General features: G+C 41.3%; 3 protein-coding genes across 3 annotated transcripts; 1 reads left to right on the forward strand and 2 right to left on the reverse strand.

Annotated features, from left to right (window-relative positions):
- Window positions 1-5,417: 5,417 nt before the first annotated feature.
- LOC122044264 lies at window positions 5,418-12,319 on the reverse strand. Its single transcript, XM_042604781.1, has 7 exons — window positions 12,184-12,319; window positions 11,840-11,967; window positions 10,984-11,758; window positions 10,292-10,920; window positions 9,263-9,436; window positions 8,098-8,364; window positions 5,418-5,972 (listed from the first exon to the last, which is right to left on the reverse strand). The coding sequence occupies exons 1-7, from the start codon at window positions 12,317-12,319 to the stop codon at window positions 5,418-5,420; spliced, it is 2,664 nt and encodes an 887-aa protein (XP_042460715.1).
- A 16-nt stretch (window positions 12,320-12,335) lies between these two features.
- Window positions 12,336-13,270, reverse strand: LOC122044265. Its single transcript, XM_042604782.1, has 2 exons — window positions 13,109-13,270; window positions 12,336-13,064 (listed from the first exon to the last, which is right to left on the reverse strand). Exons 1-2 carry the CDS (start codon window positions 13,268-13,270, stop codon window positions 12,336-12,338), a joined length of 891 nt encoding a protein of 296 aa, XP_042460716.1.
- Window positions 13,271-20,648: 7,378 nt separating this feature from the next.
- Window positions 20,649-21,499, forward strand: LOC122044266 (formin-like protein 5). Its single transcript, XM_042604783.1, has 2 exons — window positions 20,649-20,803; window positions 20,851-21,499. Exons 1-2 carry the CDS (start codon window positions 20,649-20,651, stop codon window positions 21,497-21,499), a joined length of 804 nt encoding a protein of 267 aa, XP_042460717.1.
- Window positions 21,500-26,806: the final 5,307 nt, after the last annotated feature.

Genomic DNA, 26,806 nt, shown 5'->3' on the forward strand with positions numbered 1-26,806 from the left:
GGCGCTCACTTGGCATTCGCCCGATAGTTTGCCTGGCAGCAGCTCGACCCTATTTTTTCGTCGCTCGGTCGACACTTTGGCAGTAGCCCGATCCCATGGCAGATCGTCCGCTTAGCCACGCAATTTTTTTGCTCGACATGCTGGTGGTCGTCAGGTTGGTATTTTACGGTCACCTAGTTGACCTTTTTAGGTGTCCCGGTCGCATTTTACGGCAATCCGATCATCATTTTATGATCACTCGGTCGACATTCTCTAGGCCACTTGTTCAACACTCTCATAGTCATCCAGCCGGTATCGCTTAGTCGTCTGATCAGCCAAACACTTGAGCTACTTGGTCGAACGCTCGACGTTCTCTAGATGGTCCAGTCAGCGTTTTGCAATCTATTGGTCGACATTTTCTCGGTCGCCCATTCGGCATCGCCCGCTCGCTCGCTTGGTCAGCATTTTATGATCACCTGGTCGACATTGTCGGGTTGTCTGATCACACTTTACACTTCCGTCAAGTATTTTTTGGTGGCTCGGTCGACATTCTCCTGATCCCTCGGTTAGCATCTTCGCGGTCGTGCGCTCAGCATCACTCGGTCGCTCGGTCTGCTCGTCACCCCGCGGTCGTGCGCTTGTAGAACGACACACGTTTTGCTCGCCACTCTGCAAGCGTGCGTCGTTCTGTCAGCACTTGCCTCACTTGTTGCTTTGTCATTCGCTCGACATCGCTACCATCTCTCATGCGACACCCTTACGACAGTGGCCGCCCGCATGCCATTATACGAGGAGTTCAGTGACTTGACTTTGACGTCGAGAGCGAGTCAGCCTTTGCGACAGGCTATCTAGTCAGTCGGACTTGCGCCTCCTTCGACTAGACTTGAAGGGGAGGCTTGTTATGCGGATATATTGGAATGGCTCAACTGTAATTAGTAAGGGGGGAGAGGGCATTTTAGTCTTTTAGCGTGTTGAGGTTAGGGGTTTTTTAAGGGAAGCACTGTTCACGCATAGAGGGGGGGTTGGTTGGTGGTCTTGCGCGGGCGCCGCCAAGCAAAGGGCCAGTTTTCCTCCCTCTCATGCTCCTCACGGGCGACGATGTCGGCCACCCGCTGCTCCCTTCCTTCTCTTCCTCCAATCACCACATCCTCCCTCTCCTTGTCTCTTTCCGCAGTTAGCATCGCCTCCAGCCTTTTCGGCGCAAATGTCGCCAAGCAGCCACATCGCCGTCACAAATTAGTCGCCGCCTCCCTCCTTCACGCACGTCGGCCGACTGGGGCTCCCCCCTGCTCCCTCTCTCGAACCCCGACACCGCCTCTTAGATCTCCCTCTCCTCACGCCCACGGACCAGCTGCTGGCCCTTCGCGACTCTCTTTCTCATGGCGAGGAGGTCGACAGACCTTCTCGTCGCCTTCGCCCCAAGCTCCATCGCCTCCTCCAGCGGGCCCTGTCGTCGTCCCAACGGACGTCGCTTCCTGTGGTCACCGCCGCCGCCTCCAGCAGCGGGTGTCGCCTCCAGCGGCCGGCGTCACTCATACCATTGTCTACACTGGCCTTCGAATCGAGAGGGTTTTCTGCCGACGAGCTGGTGTGGTTCCGACCATCAAGCCGTTGTTTTTCACTATTCGCATCGTTTTTATGCTTCTGCATTACTAGTATTATCCAGCAGCGGGTGCCGCCTCCAGCAGCCGACGTCGCTCGTACCATTTGTCTACGCCGACCTTCGAGTCGAGAGGGTTTTCGGGCGGCGAACTGATGTGGTTCCGGCCATCGAGCCATTATACTTCACTATTCGCATCGTTATTATACTTGTGCATTACTAGAATTATCCGGCCTGTGTGTCGTGTGCCGACCTGCGAGCCGCTATCATATCCGGCTTGCGTGTTGTCTTCTTGGATCCTTGCTGTAGTGGATTTCATGTCTACGCTTTTAGGTCTGGCTCCTCAGCTGGCCCACACCCATCTACTTGTCAAGGTCGCGACGACTCACTCAGCATCGTGATCAGCTCACCGACCCATCCGAGGGGCCAGGGTACATCATCGTACTTGTCCTATATTTACTTCATTGTTCTGCTATTATTTGATTGCTTATACATTTGTGGGACCCGCCTCGAGCATCGGGGTACCAGGGACCGGGGCAACCCGGTCGCTAGATACAGATACTGTTGACCAGAGGATTTCGGACGACTTTGTCAACACAGAAGACAACCCACCATCCAGGTCATTGAGATGCGGTCAACATTCCAGACACATCACACAGACAGGTTCGTCTTCTCAACTTCCCGATAGGAACAGTAATTTTTAATTATTATATTTTTGAATTATTGTCATTTTTAATTATTGTATTTCTCATTTCGATTAATGTGATTTTCAATTATTATAATTTTACAAAATAGTCATTGCAAACTAGCCGTTGGAAACTAGCTATTGTAACTAGTTGTTGGAAACTAGCTGTTGCAAACTAGGCGTTACAAACTAGCCATTGTAAACTAACCGTTGCAAATTAGCTGTTACAACTAGTTGTTGCAAATAGTCGTTGCATGAGAAAAACAATATATATAGACACATTGTGTTATGAGATTTTCATTCGACTATCATAATATTTCTCAAACACATATACTAAAACATGTTTCCTCCAAACATGTCTCATTCTACAGCCAGCTCTAGCTCAAGTTCGAGCTCGACAAGCGAAGATGAAATCTATGTTGAAATTGATGAGCAAGCTTATGATCCGGGTGAAGAACTGATGTTATTGGTTTTTCAATAACACCAACAACTTAAGGAAACATATTAGAGGAGGGACACATGTAGAAGAAGAAGGTCCGTCCAAAGAAATCGTGAAGTCGGGCATGAGAGACTCATCAATGATTATTTCTCTATAAACTCGGTGTATCACAAAAAAATATTTCGAAGATGATTATGAATGAGAAGAAAGTTATTCCTTCGCATAATGAATGTAATGGAGAATCATTCAACATTTTTTCAATATAGCGACAATACAGTGCGAAGAAAAAGGTTACCACCACTACAAAAATATACTGCTACGATCCTCGCCTTTGGTAAAGCGTCGCAAGTATTTATTAGCTGCTTATTACATCTGGTCTATTTCCGAAGCTACGTTTCCTCCCCCAAAATTCCTACTTCTCGTTTGATCATGTGAGGGTTTCCGAACACTGATCTTTAAAGCCGAGTGTCATTTGGCTTTGTCCTAATTCATTTGCTAATGTTCATAATTATTTATTTATGGCTGAATAATTAATAAGTGTCAGATTTTTTTTACAATAATTGTAAGTTAATAATTGATATAAAAGAATAAATAAAACAACAATGAGATAAATCTAAAAACAAAATCTTCTCATAAGATCTATTCTTAATTACTATTTCAAAATATTTAATTCCGTATTTTTTCTAAAATATATTTGTTGGGTTTTTTAAGGAATTATATTATCTGGTTACTCCAACATTAGAAATAAGACTAATATTGATAAAAAAAAATAGTAAATAATTTTTTACTATAATTGTTAGACAATAGACGTTTATATATAAAAAATTAAATAAAACAACAATGAGATAAATCTAATAACAAAATCTTCTCATGAGATCTATTCTTAATTCCTGTTTCAAAATATTTAATACCGTATTTTTCTATAATATATTTGTTGGGTTATTTAAGGAATTATATTATCTGTTTACTCCAACATTAGAAATAAGACTAATATGGATAAAAAAAAGTAGTAAATAATTTTTTACTATAATTGTTAGATAATAGACGTTTATATATAAAAAATTAAATAAAACAACAATGAGATAAATCTAATAACAAAATCTTCGCAAAAGATCTATTCTTAATTCCTATTTCAAAATATTTAATACCGTATTTTTTCTATAATGTATTTGTTGGGTTATTTAAGGAATTATATTATCTGTTTACTCCAACATTAGAAATAAGATTAATATGGATAAAAAAAAGTAGTAAATAATTTTTTACTATAATTGTTAGTCAATTGACGTTTATATATATCGCGTCCGCTTCAGGGAACCTCCGGCGGCAGAGACAATCTGATCAAGACACCTTTCCTCGCCGGAGGACCGTCTCAATTCTCTCCACGATGACCTACTTATCTTCATCCTCTCCTTCCTCCCCATCAAGCACTGCGTCGCCCTCTCCGCTCTCTGCGCCCGCTTCCGCCGCCTCCTCCCCTCCATCCCCCGACTCGACGCCTTCCGCCTCGACGTCGACATCCACAAAGATCTCACCTTCTTCCATGCTCTAATTCGCCAATATGCCACCTCGTCTTCCACGACGTCGCCGATTTACTCGAACCCCTCGAACAGCTGCTCGCCAACGGCCCCGTCGAAGCAGGCGTGCACGACCTCACCCTCGAAACCTCCAGCAAGGGATGGTTGTATCTCAGCGGCAGGGAAAACTGCAGCTTCTTGGACACCAAGTCGCTGAGGAATCTCTTCTTGAACAAAATCTTCATGGTGTCGAGATACTCCGATCGCCGTCCCCTCCTGCCCTTAGGTTGCGCCTTCTTCACCTTCCTTAAAATGAAATTCAGCTCCGTTATGATTTCCTGTGCAACCTCCTCGCCTCCTTCCCTTTCCTCGCGACACTGCATCTCGTCCGTTGCTATGTAGTCGAGCACGAGCACGGCATGAACAAGCTAAGCTTCCACTCCGCCTCCATCAAGCATTTAATTCTGCTCCGGATCCGCATGCTTCGACCCTCCATCTTCACCATCGACAACTTCAAGACCTTCCCCGGTGCCGGAACCCTTCAAATCTCCTCTTTGACATCTTCATTTGTAAGTTAATCAGCTCCAATCCAGTCGAGTCATGGAGCAAGTGTTGGTCGTCGTCCTTTGATGTCCGCGCCCCACAGCTCGAGTTGCTCATCATGGACGTCGTCACCACGATTCGCATAGAATCCCCCAAGTCGAGATTTTGTGCTCTGGCTGAAGTCTAGGCAAACCTCGAAATTTTCATGTATACTCTCCTTGATTGATATATATATACATCTATATATGCTTAACAAAATTTGATTTAATTGACAGATCTTCTTAGCGGAGAGAAACAGAATTGATCGGATTAAATCGATCTTCAAGCACGACTTCAATTTGAAAGATCAGACGTTGTCTACAATATTGGCCGAGTTCCTGAAGAAGTGCAATGACTGCAATACCGAGTTTGATATACATGTAGATCCTACACGTATGCAGCAGCACTGAAACAACAAAGGACGACGACCAACACTTGCTCCATGGCTCGATAGGATTGGAGCTGATTAACTTACAAATGAAGATGTCAAAGAGGAGATTTGAAGGATTCCGGCACCGGGGAAGGTCTTGAAGATGTCGATGGTGAAGATGGAGGGAAGCATTCGGATCCGGAGCAGGATTAAATGCTTGATGGAGGCGGAGTGGAAGCTTAATTTGTTCATGCCGTGCCCGTGCTCGAGCACATAGCAACGGACGAGATGCAGTGTCGCGAGGAAAGGGCGCTGAATTTCATTTTAAGGAAGGTGAGGAAGGCGCAGCCCAAGGGCAAGAGGGGACGACGATCGGAGTATCTCGACACTATGAAGATTCTGTTCAAGAAGAGACTCCTCAGCGACTTGATATCCAAGAAGCTGCAGTTTTCCCTGCCGCTGAGATACAACCATCCCTTGCCAGAGATTTCGAGGGTGAGGTCTTGCACGTCAGCTTCGTCGAGGCCGTCGGCGAGCAGCTGTTCGAGGGGTTCGGCTAAATCGGCGACGTCGTGGAAGACGAGGTGGCATTGGCGAATCAGAGCACCGGGGAAGGTGAGATCTTTATGGATGTTGACGTCAAGGCGGAAGGCGTCGAGTCGGGGGACGGAGGGGAGGAGGCGGCGGCGGAAGCGGGCGCAGACAACGGAGAGGGCGACACGCTGCTTGATGGGGAGGAAGGAGAGGTTGGAGATAAGGAGGTCGTCGTGGAGAGAAGTGAGACGGTCCTCCGGCGTGACATCCTGTTCACGCCGGCGCTTGTCTCAGATAGCATCTCTTTTGTTTAATTATTTCCTAATTTTTAAAATTTCACTTACGTATCGGAGGAATCTTATCATGATAGACCGGTACCCTCTGATTATGTGTTATTCTTGAATAAAATATCATTTAACTTGATACGGAAAGAACAATCAGTGCTTGACCATCAACATTCGAGAAGTACTTAGCTACGAGCATCTGAAATCTCCCGCATCAGTTGATGAAAAGATAGACCATACAATCTAAGGTTGATGTCGCATATATTAGCTAAGCTCAATTATTCGAGCTCTTTCTTCCGAACTCAGTTTCTTGAGCTCTCCACGTTTTCTTCTTTGAATTCACCCTTTCTTGTTCAAGCTCAGTTCTTGGGCTCTCTCTTGGTCTTCTTTAGATAGAGGCACTATCAACTATGGGTTATTGACAGCATGTAGATGTAGTCTACAATCCCTACTACGACCGATCATCATTTCTGATCAGTAACGATCAAAAGATTGACATCAATGGCTGACACTATAATTAGAGGTTGTTATATGATTAATGTTTGAAATGGTTGAATGGTCCATAACTTTTCAGAGATCATGATCACAATCTACACATATATCTCTCATCTCATATCTATAAATACTAGCCGTGATAAATTGGACCTATATAATTAAACTCATTATATTAAGTAAAATTTTTGTTTGATATTGGTCCTAAAACATAGGATGGAAAAATATGATGGACCCACTAACATACACATAAGTGTATCCGATTACGTCCACTCATACCTTGACATATCACATCAATATCGTGTCAAATTCGACAGACATAATTAATTAATTAGAAAACTTATTATTCTATATGGTTGGATACTGATCTATAAAAATCAATCCATCCAAATTATATATATTTTATTATATTATTCATGTAATAAAATTATTATATGATTTGACCCTTAGATGGTCAATAAATTATTTTAAAGTATGATTTAAAAGGGTAGTTAAAAAATAATAATGAAAATATCAATAAATTAGTATTGTTTGGACCTTAATAATTCTCTAAAATCTCATGGTCATGTGACTATAGAATCAAGAAATGACTACTAGGTGTACAAAACTTTTGGAAGTCATCATTCTTCTTGAAACTTAGCTACCATGTTACTATTAAAAATCAAAGAGTTTTACACAAAAGACGAGGATAAAAAAATTCTCAATGCATTTCCTTGATAAACAAATAACCAATTTGTAAACTAGTATATAACCCACTAACTCTTCAATATTGACTATTAATTGTAATAATATTCACTTAATTACATATCTATTATTTTTTAACCACATTCCGCTTACCAAATAAATCCAGAAACCACAGTGACTTCTGACTTGGCGGCCTAGTTTCACCACTAGTTCAATCGCTATAAGTATATCTGAGAATTGAACCCTAGTTACTTAAGAAATGTACCACATCCTGCCCTGGCCGGATTCAGGGCTATTTTGGAATATATATCAATCCTGAGTGGCTCCATGCCTAGTACAAAGTCACGGAGTAAAAAAAATAAAGCAAGACTGATCGATGGATTTCCCAACCAGGCAAATAAACACCAAGTCAAGGGGGAAAATTATAAGAAGCATATGTGGCTTTGTTTTCTCATATATCACCACCCTCTTTTGCCTCGCTTACTCATCTGCATGCCCTTTCGTGGTCACCACTTATGGCCCAGGCTCTCGCCTCCGGAGGCGTAGTCATCAACATGACTGCCCTCGGTCGTGGCTGCCATGATTGGATCAACGTGTCCTCCACATCGACATATGCTTACGTTGACACCGGAAGCAAGCAACTGTGGATTGAGGTCTTGCATGAGACGCTCGAACATGGCCTAGCACTGCGCTTGTGGACCAACTACCTCTATCTCACCATTGGCAGCACACTCTCTAATACCGACGTCAACGACAAGACCTTTCGCTATGACCTCCAAATTTTCAATGTCTACGAATTAAATATTATTATCGGTAAATTAACTTAATAATTTCATAAATAATAAAATTTTATTTAATAAAAATCTAAAATTTGAAAAAATATAGAAAAAGATGAGATTGTAATGTTATCACACGAAGTGAACTCACACCTCACCTCTTCTATTACGTCCTTGGCAAACTGATCTGTACTGGTGCGACTTCTCAGCATTTGCAATCCCATCTGCTTTAATTCCTCTGCCATCTCCTTCTGATTTAAGAGAAACCCTTCAAATGTCTTGTTAGGGATTTTCATTTGTAAATCAATTAGTTCTACTTCTTTAGAGTCATGGAGCAAGCGATCGTCTTCATTGGTGCTCTTTATATGCGTAGAATCTGCAAGTATATCAAACCTGGTATTGCAGTCATTGCACTTCCTGAGGAACTGAGTCAATATCATAGTTGAAGATCGATTTTTCAGATTGAAGTCGAGGTTGAAGATCACGGAGCCCCCTTTGTAGTCCGGATAAATTAATTCATCGTTGTCATCTTCTCCAACTAATCGTTGCCAATCAAAGCAAATTTTGTTATGTATCGATCAAAGAGAATATGCATGAAATTTAAGAAGGTCAATCCGCTTTATGGATCTTCTTCTCTCACGTTTGGGATTTTGCTAGAATTTAGCATGAGCCAAGCGTTTTCCTTTGGAAAAGCAGCTCCGAGAAAATTCATAAATGCAGCTAGAGGATCTGGAGGCGGATGGAGGGCGAGAAGGAATGACGCGTTCTGGATCTTGGGCGCTTCAATGCACATGTGGTTTGTTGGCTTAGAATCGATGAACAACACACCCAAGGCACACACTAATATGTAAAAAAAAAAAAGAATAGAGCGAGGAAGAAGACAACTGATAGAATACTTCTTAGAAGATGGAAAAAAATGAATTTAATTAATACACATCTTTAGGACCCTTTATATACATCATACGACTAAGACTAATTCCAATGAATTATCCCGTAAAATTAGGAAAACTAATTCCAGTACTTTATCCCTTAAAGCTAGGAAAGTTTATCACCACTAATGCAAGGAAAAAAAAAAACCACGTAGCCAATAATCATGTCCGGATTATGCTCACATTACCCCTCCTAATCCTGACATGGTTCTAAGTCACGGACGCCGAGTAATTGTCGTTTGGCAGCTAATTTCACTTCTGGCAATGCTTTAGTTAATGCATCAGCTCACTGTTCTCCGGTATTAACGAACTCAACCACAATTCTTCCCTTCTCAACGCATTCTCTGATAAAATGAAACCTTGTATCTATATGCTTGCTTCGACCATGGAATACCGGATTCTTCATGAGGGTTATGGCAGATTTGTTGTCAACAAATAAAGTTACCGGCTTTGGCTCTACACCGGTTAATTCGCTGGCAAGGCTCCTTAACCACAAAGCATGGCAGGCAGCAGTTGTGGCTGCCATGAACTCTGTCTCACAAGATGAAAGCGTCACTGTCTTCTGCTTCTGTGAGTTCCAGGACACCAAACTTTCATTAAAATAGAAAGTCATTCCACTTGTGCTTTTCCTTCCATCGAGATCGCTGGCTAAGTCATTGTCCGAGTAGCCGAATACACCAATTTCTTGGGGTCCCTTTATGTAAGCAAGTCCAAAATAGATTGTACCTTTCAAATACCTGAGAATTTGTTTGACTACCTTGTGATGCATGATTGTAGGCCTCTCCATGTATCTGCTCGCCAGTCCGACAGAATATGACAGGTCTGGCCGTGTGTGTAACAAATATCTCAAACAACCAATGATGCGTCGATACTCTGTGCCGTCAACTTGAGTCCCTTCCAAGTCTTTATGCAGCTGTGTCTTGGATTCCATTGGATGCTTTGTGGATATGCAGTCTGTCATCTTGAACTGAGATAGAATTTTCTTGTCATAAGCTGATTGCCTAAGTAAAATTCGGCTCTTCTGTTGCTCCACTTCAATCCCTAAGTAGTAGGAGAGAAGACACAAATCACTCATCTCAAATTCTGTCATCATTTGTTATTTGAAGTTGTTGATTTTTTCTATGCTACTTCCTGTCACGATGAGATCGTCGACATATACTCCAACAAGTATCCTTGCTTCTCCTTCACCTCTTGTATATACTACATGCTCTTGAGTACATTTTTTGAAGCCAAGCTCTTCCAGACTCCTGTTCAAACGCATGTTCCAAGCACGTGGAGCTTGCCGTAGTCCATAGAGGGCCTTGGACAACCTATATACCTTATGTTTCTGATTTTGTACTTCAAACCCTTCTGGTTGAGTGACATATATTTCTTCTTCTAACTCTCCGTTAAGAAATGCTGACTTCACATCTAGATGGTGTACCTCCCAGCTTTGATTTGCCGCAAGCACAAGAATGACTCGAATAGTGTCAAGTCTAGCGACAGGCGCAAACACTTCTTCAAAGTCAATGTCTTGTCTTTGTACATAATCTTTAGCCACTAATCTTGCTTTGTGCTTAACGACTTTCCCATCTAAATCTTTCTTCAATTTGAACACCCACTTTAGGCCAATAGGCTTGTGGCATAATGGGAGCTCAGTTAGGTTCCAGGTATTGTTCATCTCAATAGATTTCAGCTCTTTCTCCATTACTTCGTACCAGCAAGCCTCGGTTGCAGCTTCTTGATAATATGTCGGCTCTTCAGATATCACCATCATCACCTCACCCTCTTCTTCATTAATACCAACCACTTCCTCAGTGTTGGCATAGATATCAGCAATGGATCTAAAACGGACCAGTCCTTCATAAGACTCGGGTGAGTTTGTTATCGAAGCCGAGGAAGTTGTATTGGTGTTCGATGATGGTGTAGATGGACTTGATGCTCTTGCCACGGCTACTGCCAGTGTTGTGACATCTTCCGTTGCGGCCTCAATGTCTGCTGCAACAATCACGTCGTCGGTGCCGAATGCATCCATCACCATAAACTCTCGTACCTTTTCTTCATTGTTGGCACCTGCATTCCAGGTCCATTCACAATTTTCTCAAAACATCACATCTCTATTTACTTGTAGCTTGCCATGTCTTGGATCAAATAGATGATGAGCTTTGCAGCCTTCCTCGACACCCAAGTATACCATGGGTGAGCTTTTGTCGTCAAGTTTCTTGAGGTGAGGGGTTGTATTTTTCACATATGCAATACAACCGAACACTCTCAAGTGGGTGAGATGTGACTTTCTCCCCATCCAAGCTTCAAATGGTGTGCACTCTCCTAGCGCCTTAGTTGGGAGACGGTTAAACAGATAGACAGCATGCCTAACCGCCTCTCCCCAGAACCTTGCCCGCATATGTGTACCCTTGACGAGAGATCTTGCCATGGCCATCACGGTGCGATTACGACGCTCCGCAACACCATTTTGTTGGGGTGTGTAGGGAGTCGTGAGATGTCGCTCGATTCCTTCATTTTCACAGAACTGAGTGAACTCCGTGGATAGAAACTCGCCGCCCCGGTCTGTCTGGAGTGTTTTGATCTTGCATTCAGTCTTGGTCTTCGTCAATAATTTGAACTTCTTGAATGCTCGGAATGCATCATTCTTTGCTGCCAATATAAACACCCGCATCCACCTTGTAAAATCATCAACAATCAGATGGAAATACTTGTTACCGGCTAGTGTACATGGTGAGATTGGCCCACAAATATCAGCATGGATAAGTTCCAACGGTTTGTCCGCTCTAAAGTTTGCTTGGCACGGGAATGGCGACCTTGCATGTTTGGCGATCACACACACCTCGCAAAGCTTGTTCGGCTGGGGCAATAGAGGCACATCAACCGCCAATTTCTTCTCCCCTAACAGCTTCAAGTCATTGAAATTGACATGTCTGAGCCTTGTATGTCATAACCAGGTTGGGTCTTCTAGGCTTGCTAGGAGACAGACTTGCTTGAATGTCTTCAAGGTTATCTTGTACAAGCGATTTTGTGTTCGCTTTACCAGCATCAAGAGCTTCCCGCTCCTATCAATCACCTTCATGGTATCTCTTTCCATGTGCACCTCATTCCCAATTTCTGTCAATTGACCGAGACTTATGATATTACTACAAAGTTTCGGAATGTAGTATACCTCGTGGAGAGCCTTCCGATCGCTGTTCTTGCATTCGAACACAACCGTCCCCTTGCCCATGATGTCAATGGTTGATCCATCGCCAAACCTCACCCTCCCGGTGATGATTTCATCTAGTTCTTGAAACTTCTCGCGATGGCCAGTCATGTGGTTGCTGGCACCGTTGTCAAGGTACCAGACGTCTTCATCTCCTTTCTTAACGCCGCGGTACATCTCCGGTAGCAACCTATCTTCACTGAGCAGAATGGTATCCTGCCGCTTACGCCTAGTGTCAGACTCCTCGTGGGACACGGTCATCATCAGTGCAGGCTCTTCATTGGTGGCACGCACAAGTGAGGTGAGCCTCATCATCACGCCGCTTGTTGTAGCATTCAGACGCATAATGCCCCATTTTCTCGCAATTGAAACACTTTATATGTCTCTTGTCTCGAGTGCCACTGTTGTTGCCGCTAGTCCCTCCTGCACTGTCTTGGTGTTGCGTACCACGACCATGACCGCGCCCTCGCCCACGTCCACGCCATTTGCCACGACTAGGGCTGCTGGACCCACACCCCTTTCCTCCTGACGAAGTGTCCACGTTGCTCCCCTTCTGTCGCATTTGCCATTCGACATGAGTAAGTAGGAGCTCTCCTTCAGTGTCGTTGGTGTTGCCGCGTAATCGTAATGTTCGTTCCTCGTACGCCTTTAGTCGCCCAATAGTCTCCTCAAATGGTATCGTCTCAAGGTCGTGAAACTGCTCAATATCGACAACAATAGGGAAGAACTTATCAGGGACAGAATCGAGTAACTTCTTTACCAAAGATGAATCTTCAAGCGTGGCACCAAGAGCGGAGAACTTGCTGCTCATAACACTGAGTTTGCCAGTAAACTCATCAATCGTGTCAGACTCCTTCATCCGGAGGGCGTCAAACTCGCTCTTCAACGTGTGTACGCGTGCTTTCTTCACTCGATCACTTCCAAGGTACCTCGTCTTGAGGCTGTCCCAGACTTCCTTCGTCATCTTCTTTTTTGCAATCTGGAGAAGTATGTCTTCAGGAACACACTGCAAGATGTATGCACGTGCCTTTTATCCTTCTTTGCATCCACCTGGGCTCCTTCCACTAGCTCCACCGCCTCCCAGACTCCCTGGGCATCAAGAACCGCCTCTGTCTTTATTGCCCACACAGTATAATTGTGAGGGCTTAGCATTGGATAGGGAAATGGCACTCCGTCATTCTCCTTCGCAACAACTTGTGGGATGCCAGACATTTTTGTGGAATCGTGGATTCTTGGGTGTTCTATACTGCCAAGGCTCTGATACCAGATGTTGGCTTAGAATCGATGAATAGCACATCCAAGGCACACACTAATATGCAAAAAAAAAAAAAAGGAATAGAGCGAGAAAGAAGACAACTGATAGAATACTTTCTTAGAAGATGGAAAAAATAAATTTAATTAATACACATCTCTAGGACCCTTTATATACACCATAAGACTAAGACTAATTCAAATGATTATCCCTTAAAATTAGGAAGATTAATTCCAGTACTTTATCCCTTAAAGCTAGGAAAGTTTATCACCACTAATGCAAAGGAAAAAAAACCACGTAGCCAATAATCATGTCCAGATTATGCTCACATGGTTGACGACCTCGACGACGAGCGACTCGAGCTTTTGGCAGTGGAGGGGAGGAGGCGGTGGAAGATGGAGCAGACGGCGACACACTGCTTGATGTGCAGGAAGGAGATGATGGAGATGAGGAGGTCGTCATGGAGGGTAGTGAGGCGGTCCTCCTCTAGCATACCTTCCTGCTCACGCCGGCGCTTGCTATGGTCCGTCATCAGGCGAGCAAAGGAGTCGGGATCAGACTGTCTCCGCCAACTTCCTTGGATGGATTGTAGGCCATTAATTACATGTTAAATTAGCTCAAATACGATTTTATGGTTCGACCATCTAAATTTATTGTTTTTTTATTATAGTAAAAAATCTAACACGTATTAGTTTTTACCCACAATTTAATATGATTCATTCATCTCCACCAATATTATGAAAAAAAAAGTTTAAAAAGGATTTCATATAATTCCGAACACAAGATCTATTTAATTTGATCTTTATTTTATTTTATATAAAATTATTATTTTTTGGTAATGTAGAATAGCTATAATATGAACATGTTAATATTCCTATCTTTATTTGCATTATATAAGAGATGAACATGTTAATATGAACATGTTTATTGAAAGAATGTATTTTAGAGACATAATTTATATGTATGGTTTGAACATATTTAATTTAAGTTTGAACATGACTTTGGTAACAACTCAAACAAGAACTTAAACTCTGGTTCTTATCATATTAACGGAATGTGTACGTTTTAAAGTAAGGGATTTAGTCAACATGACACATCAAACGCATGATCATATCATAATTAATGCATCTATATGACATACAAGTATAAATATGACATAAATTTACATATGTTATAATTCTATTTTGAAAATAAAATATGTTATAAATCTAATTTTAATAAATGAAGATTTATCTAATCAAATTAACTAATTTTCAAATTTAATTAATATATTTTATTTAGAATTCTTTCTATCAATAAAAAATCTTTAATTATTTTAGAAACAAAATTTTAAATTAATTTTCTAACAATTTAGGAAATAAATAATTAATATTTCTTAATTTATTATAGAATAATTCAAATCAATTTTCTTTTTATGACTTTCTAAATCTTTCCAAATTTAGTATTTCTTAATAATTTAGGAAACTTTCCTAATATAGAATATTTTAATAAATCGGAAAATTCCATAAAAAATTAATTCTATAATTTAATTCAGTAATAATCTTTTATTACAGAGAATATGGTAATGTTGAGGAAAATGTATAGACATGAAAAGAAGGATCTATTCCTATAAAAAGGAGTATTACAAGGAAAAGGTACCACATACATCTTTAAAAAAATTATAATTTTAGAATACTTCTTTCTTTTCATTTTCAAAAACAGACTTGGGAGTAACTATAGAGAGAACCTTTTCTTTCCTAACCCATTCTTTCCTTCCAGGACACGAGGTGCATATTCCTACATTAATTTGTTCATGCAGCTTATATATACATTCCTAATCCCCTTTTATACATTCATAACGGTGCACTATTTATTTTTCCGAATAAAATTTTCTAATAAAACTAGAAAAATTTATCCCCAAAACTAAATTTACTCTTTCAAAAATTAATAAAGGAAAAAACACACTAAATTTTCATTTCAATACAGTTATTACTAGAAGATACTTTAAACAGAGACTCCTCGGATGCTAATATATCCATGAACTGCTGTTTGTTGGTGCGCCTTCTCAGCATTTCCAATCCCGTATCTTTTAATTTCTTCATCTTTTTTGGTTCCGAGAGAAACTCTTCCAATCTCCTCTTTGACATCTTTATTTGTAAGCTAATCAGCTCCAATCTTGTCGAGCCATGGAGCAAGTGTTGGTCGTTGTCCTTTGTTGTTTTAATGCTGCTCTGCATACGCGTAGGATCTACATGTATATCAAACTCGGTATTGCAGTCATTGCACTTCTTCAAGAACTCGGTTAATATTGTAGTCGACGACAGATCTTTCAAATTGAAGTCGAGCTTGAAGATCGATTTAACCCCATCAATTCTGTTTCTCTCTGCTAAGAAGATCTGTCAATTAAATCAAATTTTGTTAAGCATAAATAGATGTATATATATATCAATCAAAGAGAGTATACATAAAAATTAAGAAGGCCAGCTTGATCGATCGATGGATCGATCTTCTCTCACGTTTGGGGTTTGCCTAGAATTCAGCAAGAGCACAGCGGCTCGCCTTGGAAAAGCAGCTCCGAAAAGGTTCATGAATGCATCTAGAGGATCTGCCGCCAGCGACTTTAGGGAGAGAAGGAACGACGCGTTCCGGAGCTTGGGGGCTTCTATGCGAATCGTGGTGACGACGTCCATGATGAGCAACTCGAGCTGTGGGGCGCGGACGTCGATGGTGAAGATGGAGGGAAGCATGCGGATCCGGAGCAGGATTAAATGCTTGATGGAGGCGGAGTGGAAGCTTAATTTGTTCATGCTGTGCCCGTGCACATAGCAACGGACGAGATGCAGTGTCGCTAGGAAAGGGCAGGAGGCGAGGAGGTTGCACAGGAAATCGTCGCTAACGGAGCTGTATTTCATTTTAAGAAAGGTGAGGAAGGCGCAGCCCAAGGGCAAGAGGGGACGGCGATCGGAGTATCTCGACGCCATGAAGATTCTGTTCAAGAAGAGACTCCTCAGCGACTTGATGTCCAAGAAACTGTAGTTTTCCCTTCCGCTGAGATACAACCATCGCTTGTCGGAGGTTTCGAGGGTGAGGTCTTGCACGCCCGCTTCGATGAGGCCGTCGACAAGCGGCTGTTCGAGGGGTTCGGGTAAATCGGCGACGTTGTGGAAGACAAGGTGGCATTGGCGAATCAGAGCACCGGGGAAGATGAGATCTTTATGGTTGTCGACGTCAAGGCGGAAGGCGTCCAGTCGGGGGATGGAGGGGAGGAGGCTGCGGAAGCGGGCGCAGACAGCGGAGAGGGCGACGCGCTGCTTGATGGGGAGGAAGGAGAGGATGGAGACAAGGAGGTCGTCGTGGAGGGAAGTGAGACGGTCCTCCGGCGTGACTTCCTGTTCACGCCGGCGCTTGTAATGGTACGTCATCCGGCGCTTGTAAAGGCGTCTTGATCAGATTGTCTCTGCCGCTGGTGGTTCCCCGAAGCGGTTATCATATTAGTCTTATTTATAATGTTGTTGTAACCAGATAATATAAGGGTATATAATTCCTTAAATAATCCAACAAATATATTATAGAAAAAATACGGTATTAAATATTTTGAAATAGGAATTAAGAATAGATCTTATGAGAAGATTTTGTTATTAGATTTATCTCATTGTTGTTTTATTTAATTTTTTATATATAAACGTCTATTATCTAACAATTATAGTAAAAAAATTATTTACTATTTTTTTATCCATATTAGTCTTATTTCTAATGTTGGAGTACGTAACCAGATAATATAATTCCTTAAATAACCCAACAAATATATTATAGAAAAAATACGGTATTAAATATTTTGAAATAGGAATTAAGAATAGATCTGAGAAGATTTTGTTATTAGATTTAGCTAGTGGTTGTTTTATTTATTCTTTTATATATATTATTAAGTTACCATTATAGTAAAAAAAATCTAACACTTATTAATTATTCAGCCATAAATAAATAATTAACAGATGAATTGGGGTCAAAGCCAATTGACACTCCGGCATTAAAGATCAGTGTTCGGGAGCACGCTCATGACCAAACGAGAAGTAGGAATTTAGGGGAGGAGGTAAATCACGGACGACTATTAATTTTTAGAATAATGACTAACACATAAGGGAGATATTTACCTCGATTTTATCGAAATTCGAACTTCAGATCTCATGGTGGCAATAGTTCGGGAGCACGCTCATGACCAAACGAGAAGTAAAAATTTAGGAGAGGAAGCGAAGCTTTGGAAATAGACCATGTGTAATAAGCAGCTAATAAATACTTGCGACCCTTTATCAAAGGAGAGGGGATAGTTGCTAAATGGAAAGATAATAAGTACGGTATTCGGTGATCGTTAAGAAGGAAGTATTTAAATTTCATAATATCAAAGAAAGGCAACAGATAGAATGTTCACTCTTATATAATCCTCTCTTTTGTTTAATGATTTCTAATTCTTAAAATTTCACTTAAGTATTGGAGGAATCTTATCAGGATAAAGACCGATAGCCTCTGACTATGTGTTATCCTTGGACAAAATACCATTTAACTTGATATGGAAATATATAAAGAATAAAGAGTGCTTGACCATCAACATCCAAGAAACGATTAGCTATGAGCATCTGAAATCTACCGCATCAGTTGATGAAAAGATAGACGATACAATCTAAGGTTGATGTCGCATAGATTATCTAAGCTCAATTATTCGAGCTCTTTCTTCCGAACTCAGTTTCTTGAGCTCTCCACGTTATCTTCTTTGAACTCACCCTTTTTGTGCTCAATTTTCTGTAGTTCTAGAGGTTGGGAAGTAAACGCCATCAACTATGTTGATGAGCTCAATTTTCCTAGCTTTCCACTCTAAGCTTAATTTTCCAAGCTCTCCTGTTCAAGCTCAGTTCTTGAGCTCTCTCTTGGTCTTCTTTAGATAGAGGTACTATCAACTATGGGTTATTGACAACAAGTAGATGTAGTCTACAATCCCTACAACGGCCGATCATCACTTATGGTTAGTAACGACCAAAAGATTGATATTAATGGCTGACACTATATATAATTAGAGGTTGTTATATGATTAATGTTTGAAATGGTTGAAGGGTCCATAAATTTTCAGAGATCATGATCACAATCTACACATATATCTCTCATATCTATAAATACAAGTTACATACTTAACATTTGTCATTTAGAGACTAATGTTAATGTTTGAAATGGTTGAACTCACACCTCACCTCTTCTATTACGCCCTTGGCAAACTCAGCAATTCATTCTATCTATTATTCTTGCATTCATCCCGGTCATTGCTTCTTACCACCACAACCAGCCTTAAGGGCTACATATCTACTACTTTAAATATATTCAACATGAATATTTTTTTTAATCATTAATTGCCGCTACTAATTAAAATCTGATAATTTTCTTTAACCACTATCACCACTAATTATTAACTCATCAACTTGCTAACAAAATCAATAATAACATTTACATTAAAATTTATAACTTAATGGAATTTAAAATATGACTCAAACCCAACATTTTGACGAATTTACTAGTTAGATTATTTAACAAATTAAAGGGTGCACACATTCGTGTGAATTACAAATTAGTTATACTGAACGAAGAGAAAAAACAATCACTAAAATTTCATTTCAATGCAATTTAGCAATGCTAGAAGATACTTGGAACAAAGACTTCTCATATGCTAATATATCTTTGAACTGATTCGTACTAGTGCGACTTCTCAGTATTTGCAATCTCATTTCCTTTAATTCCTCTGTCATCTCCTTCTGATTTAAAAGAACCCCTTCAAATGTCTTTTTAGGCATTCTCATTTGTAAATCAATTAGTTCTATTTCTGTAGAGTCATGGAGCAAGCAATCGTCTTCATTGGTGCTCTCTATATGCATAGAATCTGCCAGTATAATAGAGGCATTGCACTTCCTGAGGAGCTGGGACACTATCATAGTTGACAAACAATTTTTCAGATTGAAGTTGTGGTCGAAGATCACGGAGTCCTCTTTATAGTCCGGATAAATAAATTCATCGATTCCATTTTCTGTTGTTGATCCTTGGCAATCGAAGCAAATTTTGTTGTGTCGATCAAAGAGAGTATGCATGAAAATTAAGAAGGTCGGCTTTATGGAACTTATCTCTCTCACGTTTGGGGTTTTGCTAGAATTCAGCATGAGCTAAGCGTTTTCCTTTTGAAAATCAACTCCGAGAAAATTCTTCAATGCAACTGGAGGATCTGTAGGCGGATGGAGGGCGAGAAGGAATGATGCGTTCTGAACCTTGGCCACTTAAATGCGTAGCTCGTCGACGACCCAGACAACGAGCGACTCGAGCATTGGGTCATGGATGTCGATGGTGTCGACCCCGTCAAGAAACTCAAGCAGGACTAGATGCTTGATGGAAGCGGAGTGGATGCTTATTCTGCCCATGTTGTGCCGGAACCCAGTGCAAAAGATAAGTTGCAAGTCTCAAGGAAGGGACAAGAAGCGAAGAGGTTGCGCAGGAAATCATGGCGAAGGAAACAACATTCCATTCATGCTAATGGGGAATCAACCATTCCCGAGATTATTAATATGCTCAAAATTATAGAGCATTCTATTAAAGTTAAACAGAAAACTATGATGTTAATAGACTCCTCAAAGAAAAGTTCTAAGAGGAAACCAAAACATCAAGCTAAGTGGAAGAGCAAAAAGGCCAAGATAGTAAAACCAACACAAAATGGCTCATGTCATCATTGTGGCAAGATGGGACACAAGCGAAGAAACTACAAGATCTATCTTGAGTCTGAGAAGAAGAATAAGGCATCCAATGCACATCCTCTTAAGGTATTTTCCATTATTGATCGTAATGATATTTCCTCAAACACTTGGATATTGGATACTGGGTGTGTCTCATATATATATATATATATATACACACATTCAGGGGCTAAGTAATAGCAGAAGACTCGTCAAGGGAGAAACAAGTCTATGAGTTGGGAATAGAGCAAAGATTGCTGCAGTCACCATGGAACATTCTTGTTACAGCTTCCTAGTGAACTTGTCTAAGCACTAGATAATTGTTATTTTGTTCCCGCATTAATAAAGAACATTGTTTCTATTTCTTGCTTAAATAGAAAAAGATTTCATTTGACTTTTAGGCTACGTTTGGTAAGGTGTAATCTGCCTTGTAATGTAATCAGGATTACATTACAAGGTTGATTATTTTGTTTAGTTTAAATTTAAACTTGTAATGTCATGTAATCTGGATTACAAAAGGTAGTGAAGTTTTGTAATCTGGATTACAAAGTAAATACTATGTAATCCGATTACATTACGATGTCACCGTTTAACCAAAATTTAAATGTCGAATATACCCCTAATCCACCACGGCCGTCGTCGCCCACCGCCGCCAGCCACCTCCGGCCTCTGCTACCGGCGGCCGTCGTCGCCTCCGCTATCGGCCACCGCCGTCGCCGCCGGTAGCCACAGGCGACCACCGTCGGCCGCCCATCGCTGGTCGTCGCCCATCGCCGCCAGCCACCTCTGGCCTCCGTCGCCACTAGCGGCCACTACCGGCCGCTGCCGCCACCCACGACCACCGCCAGCCGCCCATGGCCACCGCCGCCCACCCACGGCAGCCCACCGCCACCCGCCGCCCGCCCACCGCTGTCAGCCGTCACCACCGGCAGCCACCTCTGGTCGTCACCATCGCCCACCGCCGTCGGCCACCTCCGGACTCCGTCGTCGTCGCCGGTCACTGCCGACCGCCGTCGCTGTCAGCAGCCACTACTAGCCGCTATCGCTGCCGACGGCCACCGTCGGCCGCCCACCACCGTTGGTCGCCACTGTCGGCCGCCAGCCGCCGCCCACCCACCGCCAACGCCGCTGGTCGTTGCCGTCGCCACCGGCCGTCGTCATCGGTCGTTGCCGCCGCCGCCGGCAGTTGCTGTTGGCCGTCACCGCCGGCGCCGACCGTCACCGCCACAGTCAGCAGGCGGCCGTCGCCCCCATAGTCGGTCGTCGCTGCCACCGCAGCCGTCGTCGGTCGTTGTCGTCATCGGTTGCCGGTTGCCGGAGGCGGTCGTTGCCGGTTGCCGGCGGCGGTCGTTGCCGGATGCTGGCGGCGATCGTTGCCGGTGGCGGCAGAGGAGGCCAACGGCGGCGGCCGCTGGTTGCCACAAGCTCCGACAGAGGTACGGCGACCATCAGTAAAGTTCGCAGGATATTTTTGTCATTTTTTAATAATATGAATTACATTATAAAAAATAATGGACACCAAACAAAAGAATGTAATCACCCTTGTAATCAAAGATTACATACATTACATTACCAAACGTAGTAATGTAACATTACATTACAAATTTAATTACATTACAAGCTAGATTACATTACACCAAACCAAATGTAGCCTTAGTAACAATTGTTGTTATATAACATTGAATGGTGTTCTTTTTGGCACTGGAACTTTATGCAATGACATCTACACGTTAGATACATCTACTGACGTATTTAATATCGATACGAGCAATAAACGTGCCTGATTAGATAATCAATTAAACTCTTACTCGTGGCATTGCCACCTTGGTCATATAAGCAAGAAACACATGTCTGAATTGCAAAAAATTACAATTCTCGAATCATTTGAATTAGATATATTTGAAACATGTGATTCATGTTTTAAAAGCAAGATAACAAAGTTACCTTTTTCTGTAAAGGGTGAACGAGTTGATTGGGCTTGTACATACCGATGTATGTGGACCAATGTCAACTCATGCACTATGAGGTTACCGCTTCTTCATTACTTTCATTGATGATCACTGTCGTTATGAGTATACATATCTAATGAAACACAAGTCTGAAGCTTTTGAAAAGTTTATAGGATTCAGAAATTAAGTAGAGAAATAACTTGATAAAAATATCAAGATACTTCGATCCGATCGAGGTGGTAATTATTTAAGCCAAGAGTTTCAAAATTATCTAAAGGAAAATGGTATATTGTCTCAATAGACTCCATCCTATACGCCACAACATAATGGTGTATCAGAAAGCGGTAATCGAACCTTGTTGGACATGATTAGGTTAATGATGGATTGCACAATTTTCCCAAAACCTTTTGAGGTTATGCACTCATGACAGCTGTTTACTTGCTAAACAGAATCTCGACGAAGGCTATCTCAACTACTCTATATGAGGTATGGGCTAGTAAAAAACTCATCATATCTTATTTGAATATATGGGGATATCCTGCTTATGTGAAGAGTACTATATCAGATAAGTTGAACGCTAAGTCTGATAAGTGTTTATTTATTAGATACCCTAAGGAAACTAAGGGTTACCAATTCTATCATCCCTTGGAACAAAAGGTGTTTGTTTCAAGGCATGCTACCTTCCTAGAGAAAGAATTTCTCTTACAAGAAGCAAGTGGGAGTATGGTTCAACTTGATAAAGTTTAAGAGACTCCAATAAACACTAACTGTTGGTACAGTTTGCACTATGGTCTAACTCAGGTTTTGATGAAAGACAAATAAGTTGAGTTAGGTTTTGTTGTGAACTAATCAGTTGATTAAGTGTGTAGAAGAAGTCCAGATAAGTTGACGGACTGACCAGATATCTAGTACGAAATCCAGCTAGGTCAACGGGTCGACCGGATAGATGGTACAAAATCTTGATAGGTCGACGAGCTGGCTAGATATCTAGTGAGAAGTCCAGCAAGGTCAACGGGTCGATCGGATAGCTAGCATGAAGTATAGATAGGTCGACGGGCTGATCGGATGTCTAGCAAATTGGTAAGTTAAGGTAAGTCACTAGAGGAGAGTAACATTGTGAGGACGCGTCTCGGTTGAGGGACAGTAGGTGTCGGTCCAGTTTAGGTCCATTTGGGATCTTCAAATTAAGTCCTTCACTAGTTCCTAGTCCCAGGAGGATAGGTATACTCTTTATTATTAACTATTAATGTCCTTGTGTTGCAGGTTATTTGGACTAACATTGTTTTACAGAATAAAGGAGAAAATTTACCTTTGGATGAACAGTGTCCAAAGACGCCTTTAAGCAATGAAGGCGCCTTCGTACTATTCATAGAAGGCACCTTCCATGGTTATGGAAGGCGCCTTCCATGGTTATGGAAGGCGCCTTCCAATTTTGGACGCAGTCTCAGATAAGTGTCGGATTACTCGAGATCAAATTTACCAGGTTGAAGGCGCCTTCAACAACTATGAAAGGCGTCTTCCAAGCCTTATTCAAGGTAGTCTCGAGAAGGCTTTGATAGAACACTGATACCGACTGCTCCAGCTTCTACTACGACTCTACTGTAAAGCTACTATGCCCAATGAATATTCCAAGGACTTCTGATCATGGTCGGTAGACCGACAATGACACACGAGCGCTCCCATTTCGATCCTTAAGTGTCAGTAACGAATTTTGTTTATATACTTAATTTCTGCAAAAGGACAAGTGCAGGGTGTTGCACTTGTTCTAATCCTTTTTGTACTCAATTCCCTCTTCCGGAGGTATCAAAAGAGGTTTTAGTGGATTACCCATCGGTAGGTCCGCGGGACCTGGGTCATTGAGTAGGAGTCGCCAAAAGCTCCGAACCAAGTAAATCGATTGTGTTTTCTTGTGGTTTTTATTTTTGATTTATTATTTACTTTCTGCTGCGTTCGCACTCACGATTTTAAAAATGAGAAAACAAGTCTTTGAAAATTACCTGATTTACCCCCCCCCCCCTCTCTCACGTGTGTATCAATTCAATACTAACGAGATGCCCAGTCAAGAACCATAACCAATTATGACACAACCTCCTCGTAGATCAGGTAGGACACGTAATATTCCTAAGATATATAGATCTCTTATAAGAGAATCGAATACCATATTACTCATTAAGGATGAGAAACCTACTAATTACGAAGATGCTTTGAATAGTTCGGAAAATGACAAGTGGCTTATAGCCATGAAGTCATAAATGGATTCTATGTACGAAAATCAAGTTTGGAATTTAGTGAACCCACCTGAGTGCATAACGCCTATAGGGTGCAAGTGGATTTTCAAGAAGAAAACTGACATGGATGATAATGTAATTACCTAAAGGCAAGGTTGGTAGCGAAAGGCTATCGTCAAAGGCAAGACATTGACTATGACAAAACTTTCTCACTTGTAGCCATGCTTAAATCCATTCGAATACTCTTGCCCATATTAGCTCATCATGATTATGAGATATAGCAAATAGATGTGAAAACAACTTTCCTTAATGGAAATATACTCGAGGATGTGTATATAACACAACCCAAAGGTTTCACATCTATTAACAAGAATAAAGTATACAAGCTTCAACGGTCCATTTATGGACTAAAGCAAACATCCAAGAATTGAAATATCTGTTTTGATGAGGTAATCAAAGAATTTAATTTCTCACAAAATCCAGACAAACCTTGTATGTATCAAAAGGTTAGTGGGAATATAGTTGTATTCCTAATATTATATGTTGATGACATATTACTCATAGGAAACAATATGTCAGTTTTACAGTCAGTTAAAGTTTGGTTATCCAACATATTCTTCATGAAAGATATGGGAAAAGCAACTTATATTCTCAGGATGAAAATCTATAGAGATAGACCGAAAAAGGTTGCTTGGTCTTTCACAATCGACATACATAGACAAAGTGCTAAAACAATTTAGCATGGCTTAATTCAAGAAAGGTTTCATACCTATGAGGAATGGAATTCACCTTTCAAAGTCTATGTGCCCACACACAGAAGACGAGAGGATTTACATGGATAAAATATCTTATGCGTTCGCAATAGGATCTATCATATATGTTATGTTATGTACACGGCCTAATGTATCGTATACTCTGAGTGTTACGAGCATATACCAATCTAATCCAAGAATAGATCACTGGACGACTATCAAGACGATCCTTAAGTACTTGAGAAGAACAGATGGTGATATGATCATATACGGATATACAGATTTAAGTTTTCAGACGGATAAGGATGACTTTAAGTCCCAGTCTAGATTCATATTCATATTAAATAGAGACGCAGTTAGTTGAAAAAGTTCTAAGCAAGATACTATTATAAATTCTACCTGTGAAGCAGAATACATTACAACTTCGGAAGCAGTAAAGGAAGCAGTTGGATCAAGAAATTCGTTACTGAACTTGGAGTGATTCCAATCAAGCATTACCTATTTACTACGACAACACCGGAGCTATTGCACAAGCAAAGGAACCAATGTCTCATGAGTGATCAAAACATTTGTTTCGCCGCTATCATCTGATCAGGGAGATAATTAGTAGGAAAGAGATATAACTTGAGAAAATTTCTATTGAAAGGAATCTAACAGAGCCTTTGATAAAGGTTCTACCACAAAGTAAGTTTGAGAGTCACGTTCATGTTTACAGTTTAGGATACCATGGCGATTGCCATTAGGCCAAGTGGGAAGGTTATATTTTGAGGGATGTTCTAAGGCAATCTCCTTATGATTTTTACTAAATATAGATTTACTATTTGAATGCATATTATATGTTTGATTATTTTAAACTCATTTATTGAATGTCTGCAATACAATTTATAGCATGAGAGAAAGTGTGATTGGATCACAACTAGTGATTATATCTACGTGTGTAATTATGAACGTATTAGAATTTTTCTATTCATCGAATTGATGCATTCAGACATCATCGATTTTGTAATACTAGCACGGGTTATACTCCTTGGTTCGCCAAGCAACTATTTTCTCACTAGCTGGAGACATTGGGATGTCGAGAGTTAAACGTGGATGTTAGTTATGATAACTAGTTCATTAGAGTGATTTGTTGTAAGACTTCATATGGTTATCTATATATATAAATACATATGTAAAGTTTTTACTGTTGCTCGAGTATAAGTTTCCTTCGACTTGAGGTATACAAGTCATCTTGGTCATAGAGACTTATACTTTGACATCTTAAGCAGGCACCTCATTGAGGTGTGGACCCGGAATAATTAGGTATAAGTCCAAATGCTTCAAGATGTTTGGATAGCCCACAGAAGATTCACCTCTCTTTGTGAGGAGTCGTATACCCTTTGGCCACTCATTAGGATTATTACTCAAAGTCTTTGGCCAAAGCATCACATGTTAAAAGTACGAGACTCTTAGGCACATGTACGAGTAATTTAAATTCGTAGAATAAGAAAATATTACTTGGACTAGGTGTGATATAGTCAGTGATCCTGTCCGAACTATGAGTTGATGAAAGCTGGGGACGTGGCGCTCTCTGCTGACTTCGTGTAGACGTCGGGATGAGGTGGACCTCCGGCGAACCTGCAACAAAGTCGGGCCGGGAAGGGGTTTCCGACGACGACCCTCTGACGCTCAAGTCAGGTGAGAAGAAAGCTGGAGTAAGATAATGAGAACTGTAGCTACAGTGTGCATGATTGCATACCTCCGTCGAAGTCTGGGGGTCCTTATCTAGGCCCTTGGGGAGGCACATGCACGTTTATTGATGCGTGCACGCTTCCCCAAACATATCTCGAAATG

This window comes from Zingiber officinale, chromosome 2A, assembly GCF_018446385.1.
Source record: "Zingiber officinale cultivar Zhangliang chromosome 2A, Zo_v1.1, whole genome shotgun sequence".
Classification (NCBI taxonomy): domain Eukaryota; kingdom Viridiplantae; phylum Streptophyta; class Magnoliopsida; order Zingiberales; family Zingiberaceae; genus Zingiber; species Zingiber officinale.